Source organism: Bidens hawaiensis, unplaced genomic scaffold, assembly GCF_021521415.1.
Source record: "Bidens hawaiensis isolate Kalapana, Puna unplaced genomic scaffold, B.hawaiensis_p1.1 tig00000780_1, whole genome shotgun sequence".
Lineage (NCBI taxonomy): Eukaryota > Viridiplantae > Streptophyta > Magnoliopsida > Asterales > Asteraceae > Bidens > Bidens hawaiensis.
Window position 1 is genome coordinate 1241214 of NW_027491045.1, and position 27934 is coordinate 1269147.

Sequence of the window (27934 nt, forward strand, 5' to 3'; positions counted from 1 at the left end):
ACTACCAGCATGGCACGTGCGTAGGCCACAGTTGGTAGAACAGGAATACTATTCAGCCGGCTACACCTTCTTGGAAACCTACCTTCGGCTATAAATACCCCAAATGGTATGATCTCATCTTATCATATATTATCATCATATACTATCTCGTATTACATATTATACCTGATATCTGCTCTAGCAATCTCTTAATATACATTTATATTCAAGAGCAATCTAGTCTGATTCTCACGCCGGAGGGTGGTCACAAGGAGGAACCCCCCCCCCCTTCTCAGTGACGAGCTCACGGTGTCTGTTTTGCAGGTTATCAGAAGAACCATCTTTGCCGGGTCTAACCCCTCGTGGGAAACATCTATCTAACCCCCAGATTATCCGTAATCTGCCCGGGGTCCGGTTAGTGTTTCTTCATTGGCGCCATCCGTGCATAAAAGCTAGAACTTCATTTCTTTTCAGTTTTTTCAAACTTCTGGAAAGATGGTTAAAGAAACTCCGGTAACCACAACCCCAGCTACTGGGGGGAATACCGGCGACTACACAGTTTTTACGAACACTACCCCGGTTACCCAAGCCGGGGCAAGTGCAGTAAATTTTACGAACACTACCCCAGTTACCCAAGCTGGGGCAAGTGCAGTAAATAATCGCTCACTGGGATTCACCGATACCCAGTTAGAGAGACAACGAACGAGGCTCCCCCGCCAAACACTCGATGAAGTTAAAGCGTGGGCGGAAGCACGTCAAAAAGAATTCCAAGCCGAGTTGGATGAACGCTTGCGTTCACTCCAACAGCCTGAGGAATTCGAAGAGTACTGGGACAATGACTCGGAGGAATCCGACACCGACGCGAACCCTCGCCATAGGGCAAAAGGGAAGCGTAAGGAAACGGACTCCCAACCGAGAAGGCGTTTTGGAGAAACCTTCAAACTAAAAAACGCGGGTGGAAACCCACGTGACTTCTCCAAAACATTCAGACCAACTGTGGCAAATGCGGGAACGTCCAAATTTGCAAGGGACATTGCGGAAGCAATCGCCCCGAAAAGTGCCAAACAGATGTCCAACATCGGCACTTACGATGGTATATCTGATCCAGACGATCATTTGAACAGGTTTATAGCGGGGGCAACCGTCAGTAGTTGGACGGAACCTACGTGGTGTTACATGTTCCAAATGACGCTGGTTGGGGCAGCTAGAGCGTGGTTCGATCATCTACCGGTCAACCACATCTACGACTGGGCAGACTTCCAACAAAAGTTTAGCCAACACTTCAGCCAGCAAAGAAAGTATACCGAGGAGCAATGGACAATCCTCAAATGCATTCGAGAGGAAGATGAATCTTTGCTAGACTTCATCACTCGCTTCAACTCAAAGAAGCTAAGTCTGGGTAATATCAGCGAAGATCTTGTTCGCGCTGCTTTCATCCAGGGCGCGAACGACCCAGAGCTCATCCGCACCTTAACGGGTAAAGATGGCATGCCATCCACATGGGATGCCATCATGACAGCAGCAAAACGCTTTGCGGAAACGGAGAAGCAACTGGGTAGAGATCTCCCACAGAGCACAAACCTCTACACCCAGAAAACAAGAGAATACAACGTCCTTACCGCCCGATTAAACAAAAAGCGGAAGCTAGGCATTTGGCAGTCAAGGGTAAACTTTGACACCTCATCCGGCTTGCAACATCGGTTAGGCGGAAGGGATAACGTACAGTCGAACCAGAACTCCAGATGGACGCCACTCACCAAAAGCGTCACCGAGATATTCGCCACTGAGGAGCTCCCATGGCCAAAGGCTCCAATAATCCGACATCGTCATAATGCTGATCGGAGCAAATACTGTGACTTTCACATGACAAAAGGCCACAACACTGAAGAATGCACAGACGTAAAGGACATGGTCGAAGCATTTGTCAGAGATGGGACGCTCGCGCACCTCGTGGCGCAATGAACGCTGAGCAGGCTGATGCGTGTAGAACCCCAGTTGGGGAAAACACGAATAAAATTGCAGCTTCAATGTTGGAGACTACATACTGCGCAAACAACGAGATCCCGAACCAGGTGCATATCGGCTCGATGGCACTCCCATCCCAACAACATGGAAGGGAGCTCAATTACACAGTTTGCATGTAGATCAATTCCAAATTTGTAAAGAAAAGGCCCAGAGCCACTTCTAATGGAAATGATTCTCCTTAGAACATCGACGCTGATTTTACATTTATACTTTTATGAACTTTCAACACTGATGCCGGTTTTCACCGCATACATAAGTGTGAAAGTCGTTGCGTGGGGAAGGCGGCAAAACCCGCATAAACCCAAAAAATGGCAAACCTTCACGCAGGTCAGTTAAAGGTAAAGTTCAGTCATCCCACTAAATGAAAGTGCCGGTCTATCCGCATGAATCATGAAAGAGGAAACTGCACTAACCTATTAACAACCGCGCGTCGAACGGTTAATTTATTCAACACTAATATGCCGGTTTTCACCGCATAATTACGTGGAAAGTCGTTGCGTGGGGAAGGCGGCAAAACCCGCATAAACCCAAAAAACGGCAAACCTTCACGCAGGTCAGTTAAAGGTAAAGTTCAGTCATCCCACTAAATGAAAGTGCCGGTCTATCCGCATGAATCATGACAGAGGAAACTGAACACTAACCTATTAACAACCGCGCGTCGAACGGTTAATTTATTCAACACTGATATGCCGGTTTTCACCGCATAATTACGTGAAAAGTCGTTGCGTGGGGAAGGCGGCAAAACCCGCATAAACCCAAAAAACGGCAAACCTTCACGCAGGTCAGTCATAGGTAAACTTTGGTCAACTGAATGAAAGTGCCGGTCCTAACCGCACAAATCATGAGAGGAAACCGAACCTATTGACAACCGCGCGTCGAACGGATAACTTATTCAAAACAGAGAATTTCTAACAAAAGGATGAGGAAAACCTACACGCAGGTCAGATGTAGGTAAAGTTTAGCCATCCTACTAAGTGCAAGTGACGGTCCTACCCGCACAATCACGAAAGAGAAAGCAAAACTTCAACCTATTATCCACGTTCAAAGGTTAACTTATTCTAAACACTTGGAAAATTGCTAATTTAAACTAAAGTATGCAAGTCATATAACGTTTATAAAGCAAGGAATCCAGTGAAAGTAGCGGTCTTACCCGCACAAAGATTTATATTTCATAATATTAATTACAAGAATGGCCGGGTAACTACCCGCCTACAAGAATATAAATCTATACAAGCTAAATCTATCCTAGCAGTGGGAAGGGATCTTCAGGATCAAGCTTCAGGGCCACTTCCACTTGGACCAGCACCATCAGTAGAGCGTGGCAGTTCAAGGAAAGCTTTAAGGATAGCTAGCCCATCATCAGCAGCAGCAACTTCGTTCACCTTCTCCACCACCGGATGCGGGAAGGCGGCATACTGATTCACTGCTTGGTCGTATACAGCTTCAGTATCTACATCAAATAAAGGGAAGTTGGAAGGCGGGATGCCTTTCTCAACGAACCCTAGACCAAGCAGGAAACCGGCCTTTTCCCCATCCTCATGAGAAGCGTTGAGGGCTGCGCTCATAGCATCGTCATAAGACGTCTCCGTGAAGACCCGATGCACAACCTACAAAAAAGAAAATATACAAGTATCAGAACCTTTTCTATTTACAAAGAAAAGCGTAAAGACATGAAAAGCATACCTGAGACAACGCTTCTCGAAGAAGCCATTCCTTGGCAACCAGAGCCTCCTGGAGGGCAGCTTGAGCTTCGTTACGGGCGCGTTCGGCTTCACTCTTGTTGAGGTTGGCAAGCAACACTTCTTTAGCCGCAGCCTCTTCGACGCCCTTTAGCTTCCGCTCAGTGTGGTCAAGCACCCCCCTCTGGTCCAAGATCTCTTGGAGCTTTTTGGCGTCTTCCATCGCCAAGGCATCATGAGCCTGCTGGAGAGCCTCTAATTTGGCTTTAAGCTCCTCATTCTCCACGCGTAGAGGCTCAGCAACAGCTTCAGCCTTGGTGGCCCTCTCGGTTGCGTTCCTTGCAGTTTCCTTAGCCAGCCGAAGTTGTTCGTTAACAGCTTGGGCAGCCTTGGAACGGGCCTCGAGTCGGGCCTGAACTTCAACCTCGAGGGCCTTGAAGGCCTTCTCTTTTTCCGCAGCCACTGCGGTAAGCCTTACGTTCTCCTCCCGGACAGCCCGCGCCCGAGCTACTTCTTGAAGGCGAGCTGCTTTTAACTTGTCGTTTTCACGACAAAGCAGCTCGACGCGCGGCTGCATCCGGGCCAGGAGAACCCGAAGCTCATTGGTTAGCCTACCCTCCTGGTAGCTAGCCATGGCTTCCCCCAACGCACCACTGGGAGCTGCGTGACGAGCCCACTCCACGCACTCCACAGGTGTGCGAAGGGTTGTTCCTCGGCGGATGTTCCATCGTGGAACATACACTTCATTGGAATCCGACACTGCAAAAAACATAAAGCAGTTAGGAAAAGATGATAAAAATATGAAAAGGGCCAAAAGAACCCTACGCACCTGTAGGGTCAACAACAGGCCGATAGCCGCCAAACCCATCACCTGAACCCAAGGGAAATCCATCCAAGAGGTCAGGCAGATGGGAAGGAGGCAGTGGTTGGCGATAAGCCCCATGCATACCTGAAGGATCGGCCGTCGTTGCCGATGACGGAGGAGGCATGGTAAAAGCCGCCGCGGTCGCCGCTGCGGAATCCGCAGCAAAAGTAACCGCCGGCTCAGTGAAAGATGCGGTAAAAATGGCACTGACAGCCGGCGGTGATGTCATTACAGCTGGAACAGTTGGCTCAATGGAATGAGCAACTGAACCAGCAGAAGCAGGCGCAGCCGCCTGGGTCGTCGCCTCAGGTAGGCTGACCAAGCATACCGTCATGGGCGGGGGGGTACTCCTCCCCGCTCCACCCTGGAATGCGTCAACATCCACGCCTGCACAAAGAAGATAAGTATTAATGATGGAAAACTATGAAGTTAAAAATAAAGTTTGTACTTACGGGTTTTCTTGAGCCTAAAAGTGCGGACAGGCGGGGATGAACCCGATGGAGCCGGCCTCTTCACGCCGGTCACCGTTGTCATCCTTGGCTCTCCGGAGGTGACAATCGTCGCAGCCTCCGGAGCAGTGGTCTTATCACCACCGGGGTTCTCCGCCACCTCCTCGCTCTCGGCCTCTGAGTCAGACCGAGGCACCGGATCGGCAGTGGAGGCCACCTTCTCTTTCCCCTTCCCGCCGGCAGCCTTCTTCTTCCGCACCAACGGAGGACCATCTGCGGATTCCTCATCAGAACATAAGATTAGAGGAATTCCAGCAGAGGTTTCAACATTGAGGGGTCGAGGGTTGAATAGCGCCTTACCTGGCCGCCTGGCGCTCAGGATCTCATGGCCTAGCGGGTAGACCTCCACGAACCGATCCGCCGTTTGTTCTAGGATGGGCAACTCGTTCTCATCTAGAGCACGAGTACCCATCCGAGCGGGACTGTCAGCCTCCCGCGGATACAGGAGCGACTGCAAGTCGTTCCCCTCTGAAAATAAACAGGAAAGAAGTTAGAAGAGATTCTAAATCAACAAAAAGAAACAGAGCATACCGTAAGGAACAGAGTTCAAACCGTATTCGAGGATGATCGGGACCTTTCGCGCATCCGCATCCTTCCACACCCGGCTCATCCCGAGCATCACCATCCCGGACTCCGCAAACCGGTAAACCGGAGATTGGACTCGGGATATCTTCAAGAACCATTCCGCCTCCTGGTAGTTGGAGGCGTGAAGGCTTGGGAGAGCTTGCCCATTCTTAAATTTCATGGCAAGAGGGATGGCGCGAGCGGAGATGTAGAAGAACTCCCGCTTCCACGAACGAAGACTGCGCTCGGTTGCGCAAATCTTCAAACCCTTGATTCGGGTTATCAGCGTATACCACCCCTGGATGCACCTCCAAGAGTAGAAGGTCATCAGGCGGTCGACATAGGGCTCAATGCCCAGAATCCGACACACCCACTCGAAGTGGCGAATCTTCGCGATCGCCATCGGGTGCACCTCGGTCAGGTGCACACCGTGCCTCTCCAGGACACGGTACACAAACTTTGTCAACGGGAACCTAAGATTCCCATAGACAAAGAATGCAGCATATACCCCGATCTTGCCTCTAGGGGCATCATACACCGTCTGATGGGGTTCAGGAAACTCAGGCTCGAGAGACTCGAGCATGAACTTCCTGACGATGTACTGATATAGATCGACAGGCAGAGCACACTGGCACTCGCCAGCAGTACTCTTGTCATCGGCGTACACCCCAGCCTCCTGGGCTATAGACTCAAGATCGTGAGACGACATCTTGCAGATATGAAAGAAGAAAACGATTTCAAGAGAATGCTCGACTGAAAAGATGAGTATTCGCCGGAAATCGTTTTGAAGATGAAGAGAAAAGTGAAAGTATGGATTACAAAGAACCCTCTCCCCCTTTATATACTAATCGCAATTAATGCGATGAATTTAATGCGGAAGAGAGAGAAATCGAAGGTGCAATGAAACTATGACACGTGGCAAAAAGCAAGCTGGCAACAGCTGTTGAAAGGACGCGTACCATTAATTTCGCGGCCACGCGCCCGAAAAATCGCGCCCACGCGCCTGAAAAAGCGTATGGAATGACCATGTACTGTCACGTCACCATAACTTCCTGCACGTCCTGACACAGTCAGAAGAAACCGTCGCACGACGTTTCAGAGGTTTGGACTGTTCTTATCCTTTCACCAACTCTTCGAATTTCAAAATTAAAAAAAAAAAAGATTCAAAAGTAAGCGGGAAAATACCCCTTACCTTGGCAACCAAGTAACCATAAGACGGGTGCGGGTACAGTGTTAAGGCAAAACCCTTCACATACTTAGCACCTGCAGGGAATTGAAGCCAAGAATACCTCGGCAACCAAGTAACTATAAGACGGGTGCGGGTACAGTGTTAAGGCAAAACCCTTCACATACCTAGCACCCGCAGGGAATTGACGCCAGGAATACCTTGGCAACCAAGTAACCATAAGACGGGTGCGGGTACAGTGTTAAGGCAAAACCCTTCACATACCTAGCACCCGCAGGGAATTGACGCCAGGAATACCTTGGAAGTAAAGTAACCGTAAGACGAGCGCGGGTACAGTGTCAAGGCAAAACCCTTCACATACCTAGCGCTCCGCAGGGAATTGAAACCAAGAAGGATCTTCTGGGCAATGCTTGCGGAAATGGAAATAACATCCCCGCATAGCGGGAACGTCGAGAACTACGTTGTTTGAAGCTCCAGGATGGAATTGGTGGTTTTAACATAATTGATCACTATGTTCAAAACTACCAAAACCTCATGGAGAATCCACACAAGTGGGACTCAACGCTCCTGACTTGCGAGGAGGTTACAGACCTACCCGCATCATACCCAAAGATCAAGCAGGAAAGTCGGGAATTTCTGCAAGTGACAAGGACTTCCGCGGGAAGAATCCCCATGGAAAACCTTAAAAAACCCTTTTCAAAACCCTTTGCTTAAGTCCAAAAGTTCACCTCACTTTATTAAACATTCATGAGAAGAACATTGGACTGGGGGGGCTTGAAGAGGTAGGTCCCAGCAGAGCCCAGTTGGACCCGCAAGACTCACCTCGAAGAGAGACGTCTGCGCAGAAACCAACTGGATCCGCAGGACCCACCATGCTCAGAGACGTGACGTCCTTACGCGCAGTACGCAAGCTGTTCCCGCAGGAAATGCCTCCCAATGGTGAAGTACTCCGCCTGTTCCCGCAGCTGCGGATACAAGCCATCAGGGAAGGCCACCCGCGCAGCAAGGCTACACGCACAAGGCACTTAGCTCTCAATCACAGTTGTCACCTGAAGGAATGAGCAAAGCCGGGAACAATCCCGCACAAAGGCGGGAGGGGGAATACTCCCGCCCAACTAAGCCAGTCCGTACGATACGGGAAGATCTTCTGTACTGTACCTGACGAGGTATGGGCAAAAGATCTGACCAAAGATACGACAGCTTATTGACAACAGTATGGCGAGCAGCATGCTCTTGTACTGTATGTCACTATTAGCCGCTGCCTACTCACCAACTCCTGTCATACCACGTGCATAGCCGGCAGTTGGTGGAAAAGGAATAGTACACAGCAGGCCTGGTCACTGTCAGCCGCTGCCTACCCACCAACTACCAGCATGGCACGTGCGTAGGCCACAGTTGGTAGAACAGGAATACTATTCAGCCGGCTACACCTTCTTGGAAACCTACATTCGGCTATAAATACCCCAAATGGTATGATCTCATCTTATCATATATTATCATCATATACTATCTCGTATTATATATTATACCTGATATCTGCTCTAGCAATCTCTTAATATACATTTATATTCAAGAGCAATCTAGTCTGATTCTCACGTCGGAGGGTGGTCACAAGGAGGAACCCCCCCCCCCCTTCTCAGTGACGAGCTCACGGTGTCTGTTTTGCAGGTTATCAGAAGAACCATCTTTGCCGGGTCTAACCCCTCGTGGGAAACATCTATCTAACCCCCAGATTATCCGTAATCTGCTCGGGGTCCGGTTAGTGTTTCTTCAACCGATCAATCGGATTCAACAGCCAGAAAATAAGAAGGAAAACAGAGAAATTAAGGGAAAGGAGTTGGGACAGTTTTCTGAATAATCCATTAACAAAGCAAACAATTACATATAAAGGGAAATCACTCTTAACCAACTACTCACGTGGAGGAGATCATGGATCACCACTCCTTTATTTTAGGAACAACTCCTTGACACACAAGCTAAACATAAACTGAAAATAAATTGAAACATGAATTGCAATAATGAAAATAACATAATTAATTTAGCATAAGGTCATGCTGTCACGTCAATTTCGGTACACATCAAAGTTTTTAATAGAAATTAATTTATTTGATAAGAATGAGTGTGAGAAAAGTTAAATTTATTAAGGAAAAACCTATTTTAGTAAATAGTTTTCAAATAACTCATATTGATAAATACTTTTCTCCACTCTCTCTCATTTTGGTAAAAAAAACTCGTTAGAAATGATTAAAACACTCTTTTGATAAATAAGTTTTGCACAAACATTCTTAAAGAAAAAACGAGGTTTTGAGAATCAAGGGTTTGTGGTTGGATTTAGGTGAAAGGAGATGGAAGAGGCTCGCGGAAGAAGTCGCCGGCGAAAACACTCCCTATTTTTCTCTGTTGTTATGTTATGAATTATGATTATTTTGAAATTGAAGACACTCCCTATCTTGATAATTAATGAGTTTAGGCTAACTAAAGATGTTGAAGAGAAGGGATTTGCAGGCTTGGGGCTCTAGTATAATCAGATTGGTTGCATGTTATGGATCATCTCAAAGCCAATGAATTATTTCAGATTTTTGAATAATAGGTTTTCTTGGAGTCTGTCAATTGATGTAACAAATAATATTAATATAAATTATTATTTGTGGTCTTACATTAAAAAATAAATAAAAATAAAGGCATGTACTATATATTATAAACATGCATGTTTTTGTTACGTGCGGTCTCGCTCAAACGTGAAGCGTGATTTTGTAATGGTGTAAGGTGCCCCTATTTATTTTATTCAGTTTCCGAGACGGGTTGGACATACATAAATTTGAGGGATGACCATGTTTCCCAGGGTTCGAGTCCTGATCTCACCCGGTTTTACCGGCTCCACGCTATCGTGCCATTAGGCGGGTGTGGGGGTCGGGTTTTATCCGGTGAATCCCTCAATAGGGTGGACCGCTAGGGGTTTCGTCCGTCCAGAATAGTGGCCGGATCGGGCTACCTTTGACCAATGGGGGCCACGTACGAAGTACCCGGCGTTACTTAGTTGGTCGTTCAAAAAAAAAAGATATAGGCTTGGGAGTTATTCAATGGCCAGTTTGTTTTAATTAAACTTGGATTGAACCTATTGGGCTTGAAATTAGGATCCAGTTGCTTGAGCTTGTAATTAATAACAGTTAAACTGATTTGAAAAATAAAATATATCACATTAAATTAAGGTTGAACATAGAGCTTGTGAAGATGTATTGAAGAAAGAAAAATGGATAGTTCGCCATCACATGACACTAAACCAACCATTTAATTAGCGTTTGGTATACCTGAGTCTCCACCGGAGAGCCTAAGCCTTCTACCACTAGGCCATAAGTGAGTATATGCGTATTATTATATACAGCTGGTATATATGTATATAATAATAATAATAATAATAATAATAATAATAATAATAATTGTGTGTCATTAATTTACACACATATTTTTTTAGTTATAAAAACACCCTGTTAGGTACCATATCCACATCTACGTATCTCACATGTACATAAAGAAGCTTTATTACATGAGGCCGCATATATATACAAGTTATCATCACATGTGTTTACCAAGGCCATATTCAAAACAAATAATCAAATGGGATTCGCAATTGTGGTGCTAACACATTTGCTTCACGGACTCGTGAAGCTAGCCGGATTAACCCCACAAACCATAGAAATAGAGCCTGGAACCTTGATGAAGATTTGGGTTCCAAAGCAAACCGTAACCAAAAAAGACCACAACAATATCGTGTATGTTCCACCCACCAAACCTGTAGTATTACTCCTCCACTCGTTCGCTATGGACGGTATTTTCACATGGTGTCTACAAGTTTTCGCTTTGAGTCGTGAATACTTGGTGTACGTGCCCGACTTCTTGTTCTTTGGTGGATCGATCACCGATAGAAAAGAGCGGTCCGCTAGTTTTCAGGCCGAGTTTGTGGCTAAAGGGTTAGAGAAACTAAAAGTGGACAAGGTTATATTTTATTATAAGATTATAATATTATATACTTCCTTATAACATTTATGTGTATTGTACTCCTATATATAGTCATATATATCGTTTATTAATATACATAATATCTTACGAGGTTTTAATTATTTTACAGGTGACACTGGTGGGGTTAAGTTATGGAGGGATGGTTGGGTTCAAGATGGCTAAGTTGTACCCCAACTTGGTCAAGTCTATGGTGGTGTCCGGGACCGTCATAGAAATGACCGAATCCATTAGCCGTGACTCGTATAAGCGATTAGGTTTATCGAGTTGGTCAGATCTTTTGATGCCCAAGACGTTAGACGGATTGAAGATGATGTATTCCATTGGTTTTCATAAGGTCCCTTGGCTTCCAAATTTCATTTATAGAGATCTTCTTGAGGTAAAGGTTTTAAATTTTAATGTTTGATTAGTTTCTTGCATATTATAAAAAGGTTGCATTTAAATTTAAAAAAAATACTATATATATGATTGTTTTGATGTACAAAATACCTAATGAGGTTATCTTGTATATTATTTGTAGAGAACGTTTGGTAACAGAAAGGAAAGAAATGAACTATTAGAGGAATTGGTGGTTTCTGATGAAGATGCAACCTCATGTACCAACTACCCACAGGTAGCTAAATATCTATTATCTTAATACTTTAAAGTTACTTTTAAATAAATAATTATCTCATGTTATAAATTCACGTCAAAACATGCATAATGGTTATAACTTATAAACTCACAGGGAAAAAGAAAAAAAAACTATTATGATTTTATGTATAGACAGAATTGTTTTTTCTTTCTTCTAAATTAAGTTTATTTTTCTTCTACAGGAGATACATATGGTGTGGGGCGATGATGACAAAATCTTCGATCTAGACCTTGCTATGACCATGAAAAAGTAAGTCACTTTTTTTTTTAATTAGCTAATACATTTGCCATATATGTCTAGATCGTTATAAGTTAATATGACTCATTGTGTTATAATCGAAAACGCTATAAGTCTAATATATCAACTATGTTTTTACTAATTTACCATAGGCAATTGGGTGACAAAACATCGTTGGAGTGGATAAAGGATGCAGGGCACCTAGTGCCATTAGAGCAACCATTCAAATATAACGAACGTCTTAAATGCATTCTTGAACGTGTGACGAAGTATCAGTGATATAGGTTGACTAAGAGGTTGATTGTGTATCCACATAATGTATTGGATTTAAGGATAAGCACATGTTTGTGTTCGATTGTAATAGATAGCAAACAAGAAAGTTAATGTACTGGTCAATAGGCTGGAACTCTTCGGTTTCAAGTTTATCAATGTTTTAAGTTCCATTCACTAGTACACAAATAGGCAGATGATAGATGATGCGATGGGTTAAACACAGAAGGTGCTGTTCCAAGACCCACCACACCTTTAGACCAAATTCATAATATTTTGTTTTTTTATTAAATGTTAAAGAAGAAGATAAAGTTCTAAAGGAAAAGAATTAACTTTGAATATGTCCAAATGCGGTTCGGTTCCAATATTAACGGCCATATTTCAAAATTGTATATTATCTTCTTGGCTTTAAGGCCTTCTCTTTCTCTATCCAGACACCCAATTTTCTATTCAGACACCCTACCCCACCTATACTACTCGTATAACCAACTACTCGTATAGGTTATACGAGTAGTATAGATGTCAGCTTTATGTCAGAACCCGTTGACCATACAATACGAGAAGATCTATACAAGTAACCTCCCATACGAGTAGTATGGGCCATACGAGATAATTTAAATTTCATATGACATGACAGCTTCCTAGTTTCTGCCATGACACGTTTTTTGAGAATGCCTATACGACCATGTCTCATACGAGTTACACGAAATATACGAGATAAATTTGTAGATATGTGGTATTAATTTGAACGAGATAAATACTCGGCCTTGTTTAGCGTTTGTTGTAATGGCATCATATTGTACCTCTATTTATTTTATGTTATCCAAAATTAGTTGTAAGTTGTGTCATTTGACTGTGTTACTTGTAATATTAATTTTCAATTTATATTATGCAATCATGTTTAACTATATTATTTTAAATCTATAATTACACATACAAATCACATAGTAATAGAAGTAACAATACCACATAACATAGCATACCACATAAATACAAAATAAGAGTTCACCCTACGAACATCCATAATCAAATACATCACAACCATAAAACATAACCGAGAACACAAAAACAAGTCCACATAAACAAACAAGTTATTCAATGAAAACCCTATGCTGGTGGAGGTGGGTGCCCAGCGGGATGGTGCTGCTGACCCGAATATAGAGATGGCTGGTGCTGATGACCCGAACACTGAGATGGATGGTGCTGCTGACCCGAAGACTGAGATGGATGGTGCTGCTAACTCGGGTGCTGAGGAGTAGGAGGGGGGTTAGAACCCTGTGATCTGACCCATTCAACCATCCATTCTTGAAACCAAACCTGACTCGCCTGAATATGTTGGATATCCTGAATAAGTTGGCGTGGCACTGCCGGACCTCTAACAACATGCCTGTGGTGATATTGATGATGCTGTTGAGCGGGGTCATTGTGTTGGTCCGGAACGTGATGGACATGGGGGGCTGGTCCTGGACAAAAACTCTAAAGTAAGCTCCCGATAACAAGGGAGGCTAGCAAGATCTACAAGATGTCTCCATGGTGTACCCACACCTATAATCCCCTCGGCCCTCTCATTCTCTCCTACATCCCGTAAAAGATCCCAATTAATCGAGACACGGTTAGTCATTTTCCTGTCTACAAACCGACGAAGTCTGCGATGGTTCTCGGTTCCCGCCGAAAACTGTAAATACTTATGGGTCCCATAAATAACATCATCACGTCCAAACTTTCGTCTTCCGACATAGTAACCTGCTAAATTATAAATTACATAAAATAATTAGATTAAAATTGAAGTTATTAATATTAACTTTAAAGAAACAATCAAATAGTAATATGCTAAACTATAATTCATGGGTTGTTAAAGAAGAAAAGCGAATTGGAGATTGCAAATAAAGAGTTTGTTATGGAACTCCAAATCAGTATTGTAGAAAAAAAGAAATTGAAGCATCAACTGATTATGAGCTGGAGTTTCTTTATAGTGCTTATAATTGCCATTGTTATGTATTAAAATTTGAGTTAGTGGCACGGTTATGTTTATATGTAATGGGTTTTATGTATGATGTAATGGTTTTGCAACCAATTTTAACCATTTTGATATAATGGTTTGCAATCTAATTTTCAATATCCTTGTCATTGTAGATTTTTTATATTTAAAGTTTATATTTGACATACATGCACATGGTTTGCATAGATTTTTTATATTTAAATAACGGATCGAAATCCAACTTCCTCCAATATATATCTATCGAATCCAAAGGAATGGTATGATCTGAAGTCAAATACTTTGAAATCATACATGCACATGGCATACCACAACTTGTGCGAACATGACACCCGCACGCTCTACTAGACTCCATCAACTTGTTGACCGGATTAAGCTCGTCCCATAATATATCTAGAGCTTTACATGAAACATGACGGCGTAACTCGTTGAAAAGTGGTATGTTGTGGTGATTCATTTTCTTCTTACCACTCTCTTCAAAGGTTGCTTTTATGGCTGTTAGCTGGCTCACCATGATTCAATCGATAATACCCACAAGTTTATCAAGCATAGAGTTCCGAGTCACCATGTGTTTTTTAGAAGAGAGTGAGCACTCTCAACTCGATTCGTTGTGGTATTTCCAAAATTTAGATTTTGGTCTATCCACACAGACACAAACTGTTCTTTATACTTATCGAACCAGTTGGTGTTAACATAATCAAGTACTCCTGAAAAAAAAATCAATAAATATGACAAATAATAAACAACTCTTGAATCAAGTTAGAACAAACACTTAATATGAGAACTAGATAAATTATTTTTGTGGCTAGAAATCAAGGTATCATAAAGTCGCTTGTATCTTGACTCGTATTCAGAGAGAGGGCTAGACTTAACCAACCAGTTCCATCGACCAAGAAACTGTTCGTATTCTTCAACGGTAGCGAAGCTTTGCCTGCAATGCTTCTTTACGTTCTCATTGATGTGCCGACTACATAGTAGTCAGCATTCGGGAAAACAGTCTCGCAGGCATTCATCAGGGCAAGATCACAATCTGTTAATATCACACGTGGCTTCATGCAGTTGTCTAACGTCGTATTCAGCATCGTTAGCACCCACGTGAAATTATCCTCATTTTCATTAGATATAGCTGCCATTGCTATATGAAAGGTCTTGCTAGTTGAAGTTACACCAACGATTTGTACAAACGGCATCTTGTATACGTTTGTATTTTATGTTGTGTCTATCACCAACACATGCGGGAATGCACGATATATCATATACGACGTTGGATGAACGAAGAATAAGTCCTCCAGGGCATTTGTGGAAGGATTTGTGCGATGGTTGTGTATATAAGTCGTGTCTTGCAACAAATTAAAAAGAACCTCCGTCGGGCTTCTTCCTCGGCGAATCCTCTTTACGGATCTTTTGCCCTTCATTGTACACGGTTTTGATGCAGGTCACATTTCTTTCATCCTTAGACTTTAAATTACATAGAATGTCACGTGGTGGCACTCGGTTTTGATACATATCATGTACCATAACCTTTTGAACAGGAGTAAGTCTGCCTGCGTACACGTGACCCTCAAAATGTTGAACGAATTCATGGTTGTGTGTATCATCAACCACCCGCAACCTCCAACCATTGTATTGTCGCAAATTTTTGCCAATTAAGCTAAAATTGCAACCGGTTTTAATTGTACCAGAACGCCTAACTGTCGCAGTACAATTGTATGACCTGCCATGATCACACTTTAGCCAAACTTCAACGACTTCTCCACCAGCGTTTGTCTTCGACCGTTGGGTTACTACGACAACACCAACTTCACGACCTATCGTTTTCGCCCAGTCCTTAAGTTCGTCGACAGACGAAAACAACTGAAAACAAATTAAACATTCTGTTAAAAACAATATCGTCAAATATAAAATAATAGAAACATACTTTATAAAATTATTTTATACCTCGTTGGTTGAAAATGGTGAGACATTGTCGGAAGTTTCACCAACACAATTTTCTTGATTGTTATCATCAGAAAATGACATATCTAACTTTTTTTTTTATTATTAAATTTTTTGATATGTTAGAACACTACGAAGTGAAACTATATAAGCTCTATATATATTTGATTGGTTAGAATAGTATGTCGTGTCATATAATTAACTGTGAAATCTTGTTTCGCGTCAAATAATTTACCGAATATTATATTGTGTTAAATAATTACCCTGCTTGTACGAGTCGTATAAACTATACTACTCGTATAAAACTGGTCATTCACGGGTATTCCTAGACATGGTACACTAAACTAACGAGTCGTATAGACTATACTACTCGTATAAGTCTTAAGTCTAGTCAAACATTGTCTAAAAAGCTGTGAAAAGCTGGTATGTACGGTCTGAGAAGGGTTTGTGGTGATCCAAAACTACTCGTATAGGCTATACTAGTCGTAAAGAGGGTGTATGAGGATTATACGAGTAGTATAGGCTATACTACTCGTATGGATACCAACAATGTCTCGTATAATCCATATGACTCGTATAATAATTTAGTCAAACACCTTTTTCAAAAAGTTGGTTGTTGTCAGTGTACGGAAATCTATACGAGTCGTATAGAGGGTGTATGAATTTGAAGCAGGGTGTCTTATTAGCAGGCCCCTATCTTCTTCCCTCTCACTCTGTTCACCCTCTAGCTTCTTCCTTCTTCCTCACTTCAAGCAAGAAAAGCTCAAAATTTCACATCTTAAATTTTGTCACTTAATTGAAGGTACGTTTTAGTTTTAAGAGATATTTTATATATGATATATTTGTCATAATATGCATTTAAGATAACCTTATAGAAATACCTGTCCAAAATTTATCTAATAGAGATAAATTTTGGATTGTCCCCTTGGGGACTGCTTTTTGAATATTCTATCTCATTAGGACGTGTATACATTTTAACGTGTTGACTAAATAAGAAAAAACGGTAGCTTTTTCTCCTACTCCATCGGGTTTGCGTTTTATACACATACTTGAGGAGTTAAGGGGAAATGCTGCCAATTTTTTCTTAAATAGCTAGCACGTTAAAATGTATACATATGAGATAGAATATCCAAAAAGTGGGTTAGGACCCACCACCTTAGAGCGCCGGTTCACATACATTTACATCACTTGTTTGTTTATTTTAATTTTCAGATGGATCGTGATGATTGGATGTACAAAGCTTTGCGACAATCCGAAATTTACGCGGAAGGTGTTAAAAGTTTTCTTAGGGTTGCCGAAGCACATCGCGCTAATAAAGGAAGTCGGTCGATTTGTTGTCCTTGTTCCAAATGTCAAAACTTTAAGTATTGTAATGATACCAATGAAATAGAGGCACATTTATTCGAAAATGGTTTTAAGCCTAGATGCCATTGTTGGTCAAGGCATGGAGAATCACTAGCTGATTTTAGCACGTCATCGACCACTAATGATAACACATATAACAATGACTCAATAAACCTTAACGGTGATAATGAAAATCAAATAACCCCATAGACGATGATAACCATTAAAATGATCCCAATGAAAACGTAAATGAAATGTTACATGACATGGAGACTGACATGGGTAATGCTGAAATTGAAAATTTACAACACCTGTTTGAAGATGCAGAAAAACCGTATATCCTGGTTCTAATTTTAAGAAACTTGATACAGTGTTAAACTTGCTTAACTTGAAGTTAAAAAAACGGATGGAGTGATAAAAGTTTCACAGAGTTATTAGTGTTTTGGCGTGACAGGCTTCCAAGAGACAATGAATTATCAATTTCAACATACCAAGCAAAGAAGTTGATGTGTCCGATGGGATTAGAAGTTGAAAGAATTCATGCATGCCCAAATAATTGTATATTGTATAGAAATCAGTATGAAAATAAACATAAATGTGTTGTGTGTGGTGCATCAAGGTATAAACAGATAAACGATTCGGGTGACGTTGACGATGAGATGACATAAAAACGACCGCCGGCTAAAGTATTGTGGTATCTCCCTATTATACCGAGACTGAAAAGGTTATTTTCAAACGAAAAAGAAGCCAAATTATTACGTTGGCATTCAGAAGAACGTGTAATTGACGGAAAACTAAGACACGTGGCGGATTCACCTCAATGGCAAACCATTGATAACAAGTATCGTGAATTCGGGAAGGAGGCTAGAAACATACGGTTTTGGCTTAGTTCAGATGGTATTAGTCCATTTGGGACCATGAGTAGTCGCCATAGTACGTGGTCGGTTCTTTTATGCATCTACAATCTTCCACCATGGTTATGCATGAAACGAAAATACATTATGATGTCGTTGATTCAAGGTCCGAGACAACCTGGTAATAACATTGACGTGTATTTGTCTCCTTTGATTGATGACTTAAAAACCGATTCAGGTGTAAAGGTATATGATGCTTATAAGAAAGAACACTTTCAATTGCGTGCCATGATTTTCTGTACAATAAATGATTTTCCAGCATATGGTAACTTGTCGGGATACAAGGTAAAGGGTAAGAAAGCTTGTCCACTTTGTGAAAATGAAACAAGCTCAATATATTTAAAAAATTGCAAAAAACTTGTATACACGGACCATCGAAGATTCCTTCCGAGGGGTCACATTTTTAGGAATAAAAAAGTTGAGTTTAACGGAGAGGTTGAGCACCGAACGATGCAAACACGGTCCAATCCATATTTACGAGTTAAAAATATTGTGTTGGAGAAAAGACCCCGTGATAAGAAAGGAGTCATCTGGAAAAGAAAGTCAATCTTTTGGGATTTACTTTACCGGAAAGATTTAAAGCTAGGCCATTGTCTAGATGTTATGCATATAGAAAAAAATATATGTGATAGCTTGTTAGGCTTATTATTAAATATTCAAGGTAAAACTAAAGATGGTGAAAAGGTCCGAAAAGACATGATACTTTTATATAAACGTACAAATCTTGCCCCGCAACAGATAGGTGACCGTGTTCTTCTGTCACTTGCTTGTTATAATGCAACACTAGAAGAAAGAAGACAACTTTGTCAATGTTTACATGATATTAAGGTTCCATCAACCTATTCTTCAAACATTAAAAGATCGGTGTCGTTGAAAGACTGTAAATTACTTGGAATGAAGTCTCACGATTGTCATATTTTGATGACACGTATGATTCCTATAGCGATTCATGGATTGTTACCCGATGACGTCCGAAATACAATCACAAAACTATGTTTGTTTTTTAACAACATTCACTCAAAGGTTATTGATGTACTAGTGATTTTGATTTCCATTTTTTAACCGATTTATTTCTAGAATTTATTCTTTTATTCAATTGTAATCTTCAATCCACCTAATAGGTTAATACCCCACCATAAGATTCGAACCTTTATTTCTTAGAATAAAAGGTGACACCAATATTACTTGCCTTTAGTTGTTAAAATGAAAATGACGAACCCTAACTATTCTAACTAAAGTCTTATCCTAGGATTTTCAAACAAAAAAATTACTTTCCAGGCTAATTTGATTCTGATTTATTTTTTGTTTAGCAAGTTACAAAAATATTAGAATAGTTAATAAAATAATTCAGTTAATAATTATTTAATGAACTGAAGTCATTCAATGAGATTTGGAGTTAGAACTTAGAGCATTCTCATCCCATTTCCCAAATTTATATGAGGGAAGTTTGTAAATTATAGGGTGAGGTTGTGAGTGATCGTGAGTGTAAATTATAGGGTGGAGAGAGAAATGTAGTGATTTTTTTTAAATTTGGGAAATGTTTGGGGAACATTGTTTGCCTCTATTTATTTTTTAATATTTGTTGGATTGGTTGTGAGTAGAGGTAAGAGAAAACTATAATGATAAAGGTATAAAAAAATATTATGTAATTAAACAAGAGATAGAAATATAGTGTTTTTTAGTGTAATTATAGAGATAGGGATGGAGAATGGAATGAGAATGCTCTTAGAAATGGAGTTTTTACTGAAATAGGGAGAGTGGAAAAGTATTTACCAATATGAATGATTTGAAAACTATTTACCAAAATAGATTTTCCTTTATAAATTTATCTTTTTTACTTCCATTCTTATTGAATGATTAATTTCTATTAAAATTTCTATATAAAAAAACATATATAAATGAGTTTGGAAAATGTTAAAAAAAATGGGTTAAAATAAAATTAAACTTTTATTTTGCTGTTTTTCATTTCGATTAAGAAATATTCCTGTAAAATGTTTTCTATATTCATATTTTTTTATATTTATTATCAAATGATTCCTGGGATGTATATGTTTTTTTTTTTCATTTTGTTGACTTATGTTCTTGTAATCTGTTTCTTATATTCATATTTTTATTTCTTTATTATCAAATGAGTTTTAAAAAAATGAGTTTGGAGTTGTTTTATGGTCTAGACTGATGTTTCAATTTTTTACATTTTATTTTTTGCTTTTGAAATTTAATTTTCATCTTTTCCTAACATATGTGAAAAAATAACTTACATCTCCATTTAAATTTTGTTGAATGAAAAAATGTATTTAAACTAAAGCATTTTTTGTATCATAAGCTACACGAGTGTCAGTAATTTATATGTACGATGACAAATTAAACCAAACCGATTCCGAGTTTGGAGTTGTTTTATGGTCTAGAAATGCACTCGTGCATAGAGGGGACTCGATTCATTTGGTGAGCTTGGTGGAAGAAATCAAAGTGTTGGGTTGCCTTTGGATCAAAATAGGGGGAGAAAAAGTGGGCTCACGTGATGGGATGATTGTATTTGGGCTCACGAAAAAATCGTGTCACAAATGAACCCTAACAAGACAATAAGACACTTGTATTCAATTTTTTTTACAAACAAGGACGGTTTAATGTGCAAGGTGCTTATGTATTCTAACATTTTTTTACATTTATATTATTAGCTTTGTATTTCATATGCCTTGTATATTTTTGCTATACGGTCGGCCACCACTACCAGCTTAAAAGATGTCTCTATCCACGGATCAAAAGAAAATATGTATACGTTTATTCTAAGTATTTAATATAAAGAAGATTATGAATTAAAAATCTAACCCAAAATGTTTTCGAAAGATTCAAAGTCACATTCTAACTCTAAAGTACTACAAGACTATAATTGCCCCCAAGTTTAGGTAACAAATAATTATCTAGGTGGCTTTATTAGAATAGCATGTGCATGATGACTATAAGTACTATAGTTGGACTATAAGTACTATAGTTGTTGAGCATTGATATGGACTTGACACCAAAGAAACTTAACTAGTTGTTTTGATTGGTAACCGTTTAACAGAAGGCCCATGCACTTTGTTTTCTTTTTGAACTTGAGACAATATTGTATCTAAAAGACAAAAGCCTTAAGTGGCCTAGTCCTACATGAACACACTTATGTCTTTATTTGGCTGAGTTGTTAGAGACTCCTACTTGCAGTGGGCACACATCAACATAGATGTTGAAATTAGGGCTGTAAACGGACTGAATCGGACGAAACCTTGTCCGTGTTCGTCTGTTAAACTTTTGTCGGGCAAACAGACAATTCACGGACACTCTACGGCTCTACCAAACGAAAATTTGTGTTTGTGTCCGTCCATTAAGAAATTGAGTTTGTTTGTGTCTTTTTGTGTCCGTTCGTTAATATTGTAAACGATGGCTAATGGACAAACGAACACTAACGGACCTAATGGACCCTAGTGAACAAACGCAAACACGGACACTATGGACAAACGAACAATAACATACACTAATGGACAAACATACATAAACGACTTTAATGAACAAACGAACATAAACGATTACATATTAATTTCAAAAAGTATAATCCTTACCGGGCGTTCATGAACACTAGTGAACGAACGTCGTTTTTGTCCGTGTTCACCAGTTAAGCTTATCGAATGAAATTTATCTGTTCATGTCCAGTTCGATTACAACCCTAGTTGAAATTATGAAATACATGGTATGTTGGAGTCCAAAGTATGTAATCTTTTTCTTTTTTATTTAAATGCATTAAAAGCTTGTGTGACATATTTATTTTTATATTATTTTAAAATACAATAATCATGTAAAATAACAAATACATATTTTTTTATATTAAATATGTGTATAAATAATTTGATTTTGTACCAAAAAATTTCATTATTGAGTGTTTAGTTTTTTTTTGTTTTTTAATTTAGTTGTTTAATCTTTTGGTTTTAAAATTTTAATTTTCAAAATATATTTAACTACTTTAAATATTTAAACTAATGCGAAAAAAGATAGATTTAATTATAAAGAATTTTATCATTAAAAATAAATGTAAAATGTGATGATAATGTAACCACCTATGAGTTGATAAAGAAGTATACATAGTTTAAGGTTGTGTTTGTTCTTGCTTCAAAGGTCTGCAGGAGGGTTATGTCTGCGGACGCGCAAACATAAGTTCCCGAAGAAAGTTTGTTTAAAAAAAGAAGAAAAAAATCATATGGTCTTAAATAATAAGCTAATATCCACTATCTTCACACATCTTCACATTTCTTATCCTACCAACATACAATGTCCACCACTACCACCACCGTCCACCGCCACCACCCACCACCTACCGTCCACCGCCACCGCCACCACCACCACCCATCGTCCGACGCAACCACCACCCACCGTCTACCACCACCACCGTCAACCACCCACCTTCCGCCACCACCACCATCAACCACCCACCTTCCGCCACCACCACCGTCAACCACCCACATACGTGATAGCCCACATAACAATTTATAATTGCCCCTCTTAAACTTTTGAAACCATTAAAGAGAGAAGAAAAAGAGTTTGAAATGATCGGAAATATTTCCGACGAGGACAATGCAAAATAGTGAAACCTGCAACTTGATAAACCAAGAAGACACACTTTGTTTATTTTACTTTTAAAAGGTACTTCTGCAAAAAGCTGATGTATATTAACTTCCTAGTCAAACTTTTGAATAATTTTAATAATTTATTTATTTTTTTCTTTTATTCATGGGTTAATTATTATAGTACATTTCTCTTCTTTCTTATTTTACATTTTTACTTAACTTATAGTTTATTACCTTTTATAAGTTTTATAGTTCTATTATTATAAAATATGATATAGAAAACATAATACTTGTCATGAAATCCGTTAATTCCAAACTAGCGTGCTGTGCATTCATCACTTATAAGTTACCAACATGTAATTGTGAATTTGAAAAAAAAGTTATGCTCAGACTTTTGGTTAAACGGTTATGGTTTATCACTAGTTGAACACTATGAAGAAGATGAGGCTTTTTGGTATATTTAGGTTAGCGGGAGGGGTTTTTTTTTTATCTTTTTAATCAAATTCACTCAAACTAATGAGAAGAAGCAATGATATGTGCACCATTATACTTTTCCTTGTCAAATTCCACTTCAATTTTCATTTTGACGTGAAGTATTTAATAATAATAATAACAAAAACTTAAATTATGTTTCTTATTTTTCTTCGGTTTGTCTTTCATTTATTTATATGTACTTTCTTAGTGCATTTAATTTAGTTTAAAAATGTTTAGATTTTTATTATTAAATTATTTTATGTTATTACTTCAACTATCTATTTTGCAATCAGTAAAAGACTTACTATTATCTTGTGATCCTAAAAAAAATAATACACTATCACCCTCCGGTTAAAAATTTCTAGTAATGCCATTAATTACGCATTTGTAATGATGCTGAACGTAGTTTTCTTAATTGCATAAAATTAAGTTTGATTATTTTCTTTTATTATGTAGACCGGAAAAAAAAAATTATACTGACACCTAAAAATTTCTGCCCCCTATGAAAAAAGTTTCTGGGTCCGTCACTGGATGTGGCTCAATGATAGAGCACTCACTTTACTAGTGAGAGGTAGGGGGTTCAAACCTCACTATCACCAACTTATATGGGAGATATGAGGGATGACCCTGTTTCCCAGGGTTCGAGTCCTGATCTCACCCGGTTTTACCGGCTCCACGCTATCGTGCCATTAGGCGGGTGTGGGGGTCGGGTTTTATCCGGTGAATCCCTCAATAGGGTGGACCGCTAGGGGTTTCGTCCGTCCAGAATAGTGGCCGGATCGGGCTACCTTTGACCAATGGGGGCCACATACGAAGTACCCGGCGTTACTTAGTTGGTCGTTCAAAAAAAAAAGATATAGGCTTGGGAGTTATTCAATGGCCAGTTAGTTTTAATTAAACTTGGATTGAACCTATTGGGCTTGAAATTAGGATCCAGTTGCTTGAGCTTGTAATTAATAACAGTTAAACTGATTTGAAAAATAAAATATATCACATTCAATTAAGGTTGAACATAGAGCTTGTGAAGATGTATTGAAGAAAGAAAAATGGATAGTTCGCCATCACATGACACTAAACCAACCATTTAATTAGCGTTTGGTATACAGAAATGAGAGACAGATGAAAAATGTCCAAATGATGAAAAAATGATCAATAGTGACTTGAAAATAAAAGACTTGTTTGGTTTTCCTAAAAAAAATATAGCTCAATACATACAGTAATAAATTATACAAATCAACAAAAATAACATTCAGAACACAGAAAATAAACTACAACATATTCAATCTACACATGAAGAATGTAATCAGTCAATACTCAATACCACCTCACATCCACCATCTGCAACCATAGCTACCGCTTCACAACCATCGCTACGATTAACTAAATCCAGACAAACTTTGCCACAGAAGCAATCTTTCATAATGTATTTATTTCGTGTCCAAAGAGCTCACCGATTCTTCCCCGCCTTCTACTGTATCGTATAATAAATAAATTTAGAACCCCTTGTATTGTATACAACAACTTATAAAGATTAAAGTAAATAGTAATAATGGTAATTAACATTTCATACCTATTCCAGGAACAATTATAACAGGCGCGGCTTTGAAGTTGTGGAAACAATACTCACTCACACTTCCCTGTAATACACTGAACACACGAAGTAAAAAAAATTAGCTTAAAAAGAAAACGCGTCAAATGGGTCGAAAATATTAAAACAATATTATTGATATAAAACCAGTTATTGGTAAACTTTGAACAAAAGGTGTTTCGGGTCAACCTAAACTGGCACTTTTAAGAAAAATAAGCATTTTGACCCGAACCCGTAATCCAACATACCAACATGCCTATTTCACCACATAATTAATACCTTTGCATTAGGCTTCGGCCTCTTGTACCCATGACAAGAGCTATGGGCTTCACTCTTTCGGCTTCCTTGCAAATTGCCTTACCCGCGTCTCCTTCCACTATCCGAGTCACTATTTTTACCTGTTTTCAAGTAAAGTTAACAAATATAAACTTGGTATTTATGCCGGTTCAGTTAGGTTACTTAAGTTTGGTTTTTAATATTATATTTAAGTTAAATTGGTTTTATTGCACCCCTACACATACAAAGATACATAGTTCGTTTATTTCAGTTAAACCATCGCACATAGTCTTGGAATTAGGGTTTGCTTTGCATAAATGAATATTTTCTCACCCAAGAAACCTTCAAAGCTTGTGCTGATAGTTTATCCATTAGCGTCTGCGTCACATCATACACAACTTTGTTCTTTAAACCTAATCATAACAAACAAATTCAATCAAAACAAAGCAAAATCAAACTAAAGATATTGGTGTTTAAGATCAATTCATTCCTATACTCAACTGCAGGGCTGTTTCGAAGCTAGTCGGGCCCGATATCAAGAGGGGCCCGAATTTTTAAATATGCCTTTTTTAAACACTTAAGCCCACAATAAGCCTTTTCTTTTTTAAGTATAGTCCCAACAGATATGGGTAATTAACGCTTAGGTTGTTTGTTGTGGGACTGCATCAATGTGATGAACCTTCGAAGGGTTTGCAATTTTGAAGAAGTGATGCGAGACAATTTGGTTGTCGTCAAAGATTAGAAATGTCGACCAATATTAAAATAATAACATAGAGTATAAACACATTATGTAATGGATTTGGGTAGAATGGTCTATTCATTAAAAAATAGGCATATATTAAAGTTAAACTTTTAGAAAATAAGGGTAAAATAGTCATTTATTAAATTGTTATTAATGAAAGAGGATATATTTGATATTTTAATTATTTTTTAAGAGTATATGATATTTTAAGTTTTGCATGAGTATATATGATATTTATAAAGTTTGTAAGAGTATATATATGAAATTAATCATTTATTTAATGTCTAGTTTAACCAAAATGCACGTGTTAACAGATGGGTTAGTTAAAGACTCACTGCCTTTGTGGCAGTGACGTGCCGTTTTACTTAACCCAACCACAACAACCAACCTTAAAAATCTTAAACATCTTGTATTTGTTTATTGCCACAACAACTTTCTTCTTGTCTATTCTTATCACAACTAACCAAGGGCGGTAATTGTTGACAACTTGACATGACCCGAACCCGCCGCGAAAAAAAATAAGTTATGGGTTGACTAACATGACCCGTTTAACATACGCGTTGGGTTTGGTTAGGTTCACCCGTTTATCCGTTTAAGTTATTAAAATTAAAATTTTTTAATTATATTTTTGTTTTTGTTTTTGTTTTTTTTGTTTTCTGTTTTCCTAATATACTCTTGCAATTTCCAATCAAATTTCATGATTTTAATTATTTTTAAAAGTAAAAAAAATTATATTACTCATTTTCTCTACCAATTCTATATTATATCCATTATATATTTAAAAAAATCTTTTATTTTATTTGATAAACGGGTCATTTTCGAGTAGATCCAAATTTAAGTGGTGCGGGTTAAGGTTGAAATCTTTGAAACGAATAATAATATGGGCCGGGTTTGAGTTGGACGTTTCATCCTGTCAACCCGCAATCCATAACCCGCTAACCCTCCAACCGATACAATTTACACCCGTACGATTAACTATGTATTTGAAAAAGAACACATATGATGGCAACTTTTTTAGCACAGGGCACCCAAAATCTCGGAGACCATCCTGCTCAAATAAAAACCGCGATCTAATACTAAACGAAAACCGGAACTTACTTGAGACCGAGTGCACGAGGTAAACAGTATCGCCCGCGCAACAAAAGTTATGTAGCGCCCAATCGAAAGCGTGTTTCGATTTAGGACCATGATCAACAGCGATAACGATATCACGGCCCGTTCGTTGACTACGAGCAACCGAGTCCTTCTGGGTCCAATTGTACTCTTCTTCTTCGTTCAAAGTTTGCATTCGAAAACTCATATTGGCGTATAGATTATTGTTCGTTGGATATGAAATGATATGTGTTATAGTTATAACTTATAACGTATATATGACAGAACTGTTACGGGCCGCCACTAAGTAATTGATTATTGGTGGAGTCTAATTGGAAAGAGCATTAACGACGAATAATTAAATATTTAAACTAGTTGTCTAATATTGACCAAAGGTGACCTGGAAGTTGACTGGTACGCGTTCGTTTGTTTCTCGACATGTTGAATATTCGTAGCGCCGTCACCGATAGTATCTTTTGTAATAAGATATTTTTTTAAAATATATTCACATGTGTTTTTGATTTTATTATTTTATGACCATATAGATAGATTAAATAATGTAATGGAAAGGATTGAATGACCTGTCTTGTACGTTTTATGAGACTTATAATTTATTTAATATTTCTAGAAATTAGTGATTTTAGTTATATAACATATGATCAAATGGTGGCAAATATGAATATGATGATATTCAAGTTGGATATAAGGTGGATATAGATAAATCATTTGATTCGGTCAATTGATTGTTTATATATTCGATCGTCACAAATGCGATTTTCGGAAATAGGTTAAAGGCACTTTGTACCTGGCTAGATTGTTTATTTTTATTAATGGATCTTGACGACAGAGTTTAATGTTAGGCGGGGAGCTCGTCAAGGCGATGCTCTATTCCCATTTCTATTCATTATAGCAATGGAAACACTTCTTTGCTATGAGTTCAACGTGTTCAAATGTATTCAGACGCCACAGGAAGGGTCACTTATTTTATGCAAATGATGTGGTTTTCCTTGGCGAGTGGT

At 39.0% G+C, this 27934-nt stretch overlaps 3 protein-coding genes across 4 annotated transcripts; 1 reads left to right on the forward strand and 2 right to left on the reverse strand.

Moving 5' to 3' along the window:
- Positions 1-10346: 10346 nt before the first annotated feature.
- On the forward strand, positions 10347-12048 carry LOC143536497 (uncharacterized). Its single transcript, XM_077030476.1, has 5 exons — positions 10347-10800; positions 10934-11200; positions 11342-11434; positions 11637-11704; positions 11845-12048. The coding sequence occupies exons 1-5, from the start codon at positions 10423-10425 to the stop codon at positions 11969-11971; spliced, it is 933 nt and encodes a 310-aa protein (XP_076886591.1). The 5' UTR covers positions 10347-10422; the 3' UTR covers positions 11972-12048.
- Positions 12049-15308: 3260 nt separating this feature from the next.
- On the reverse strand, positions 15309-15977 carry LOC143535412 (uncharacterized). Its single transcript, XM_077029674.1, has 2 exons — positions 15897-15977; positions 15309-15812 (listed from the first exon to the last, which is right to left on the reverse strand). The coding sequence occupies exons 1-2, from the start codon at positions 15975-15977 to the stop codon at positions 15309-15311; spliced, it is 585 nt and encodes a 194-aa protein (XP_076885789.1).
- Positions 15978-24377: 8400 nt separating this feature from the next.
- On the reverse strand, positions 24378-27472 carry LOC143536508 (universal stress protein A family protein C25B2.10-like). Of its 2 annotated transcripts, none has more exons than XM_077030490.1 (5): positions 26922-27472; positions 25415-25494; positions 25085-25203; positions 24788-24864; positions 24378-24685 (listed from the first exon to the last, which is right to left on the reverse strand). In XM_077030490.1, exons 1-5 carry the CDS (start codon positions 27121-27123, stop codon positions 24645-24647), a joined length of 519 nt encoding a protein of 172 aa, XP_076886605.1. In that variant the 5' UTR covers positions 27124-27472; the 3' UTR covers positions 24378-24644. The 2 variants fall into 2 exon arrangements, with proteins under 2 accessions (XP_076886605.1, XP_076886600.1); XM_077030485.1 differs by having other exon boundaries at positions 24378-24688; positions 26922-27306.
- Between the last annotated feature and the right edge of the window lie 462 nt (positions 27473-27934).

Bases quoted from the DNA above. Each gene is read 5' to 3' on its own strand.
- LOC143536497 (XM_077030476.1), top strand. From the start codon at position 10,423: ATGGGATTCGCAATTGTGGTGCTAACACATTTGCTTCACGGACTCGTG. The intron at 10,801-10,933 runs GTTATATTTTAT...ATTATTTTACAG, and splicing joins AGAAACTAAAAGTGGACAAG to GTGACACTGGTGGGGTTAAG. The intron at 11,201-11,341 runs GTAAAGGTTTTA...TATTATTTGTAG, and splicing joins TTTATAGAGATCTTCTTGAG to AGAACGTTTGGTAACAGAAA.
- LOC143535412 (XM_077029674.1), bottom strand. From the start codon at position 15,977: ATGTCATTTTCTGATGATAACAATCAAGAAAATTGTGTTGGTGAAACT. The intron at 15,813-15,896 runs GTATAAAATAAT...ATTTGTTTTCAG, and splicing joins CACCATTTTCAACCAACGAG to TTGTTTTCGTCTGTCGACGA.
- LOC143536508 (XM_077030485.1), bottom strand. From the start codon at position 27,123: ATGAGTTTTCGAATGCAAACTTTGAACGAAGAAGAAGAGTACAATTGG. The intron at 25,495-26,921 runs GTAAGTTCCGGT...TGTTATGATTAG, and splicing joins CCTCGTGCACTCGGTCTCAA to GTTTAAAGAACAAAGTTGTG. The intron at 24,689-24,787 runs GTATGAAATGTT...TATACGATACAG, and splicing joins TATAATTGTTCCTGGAATAG to TAGAAGGCGGGGAAGAATCG.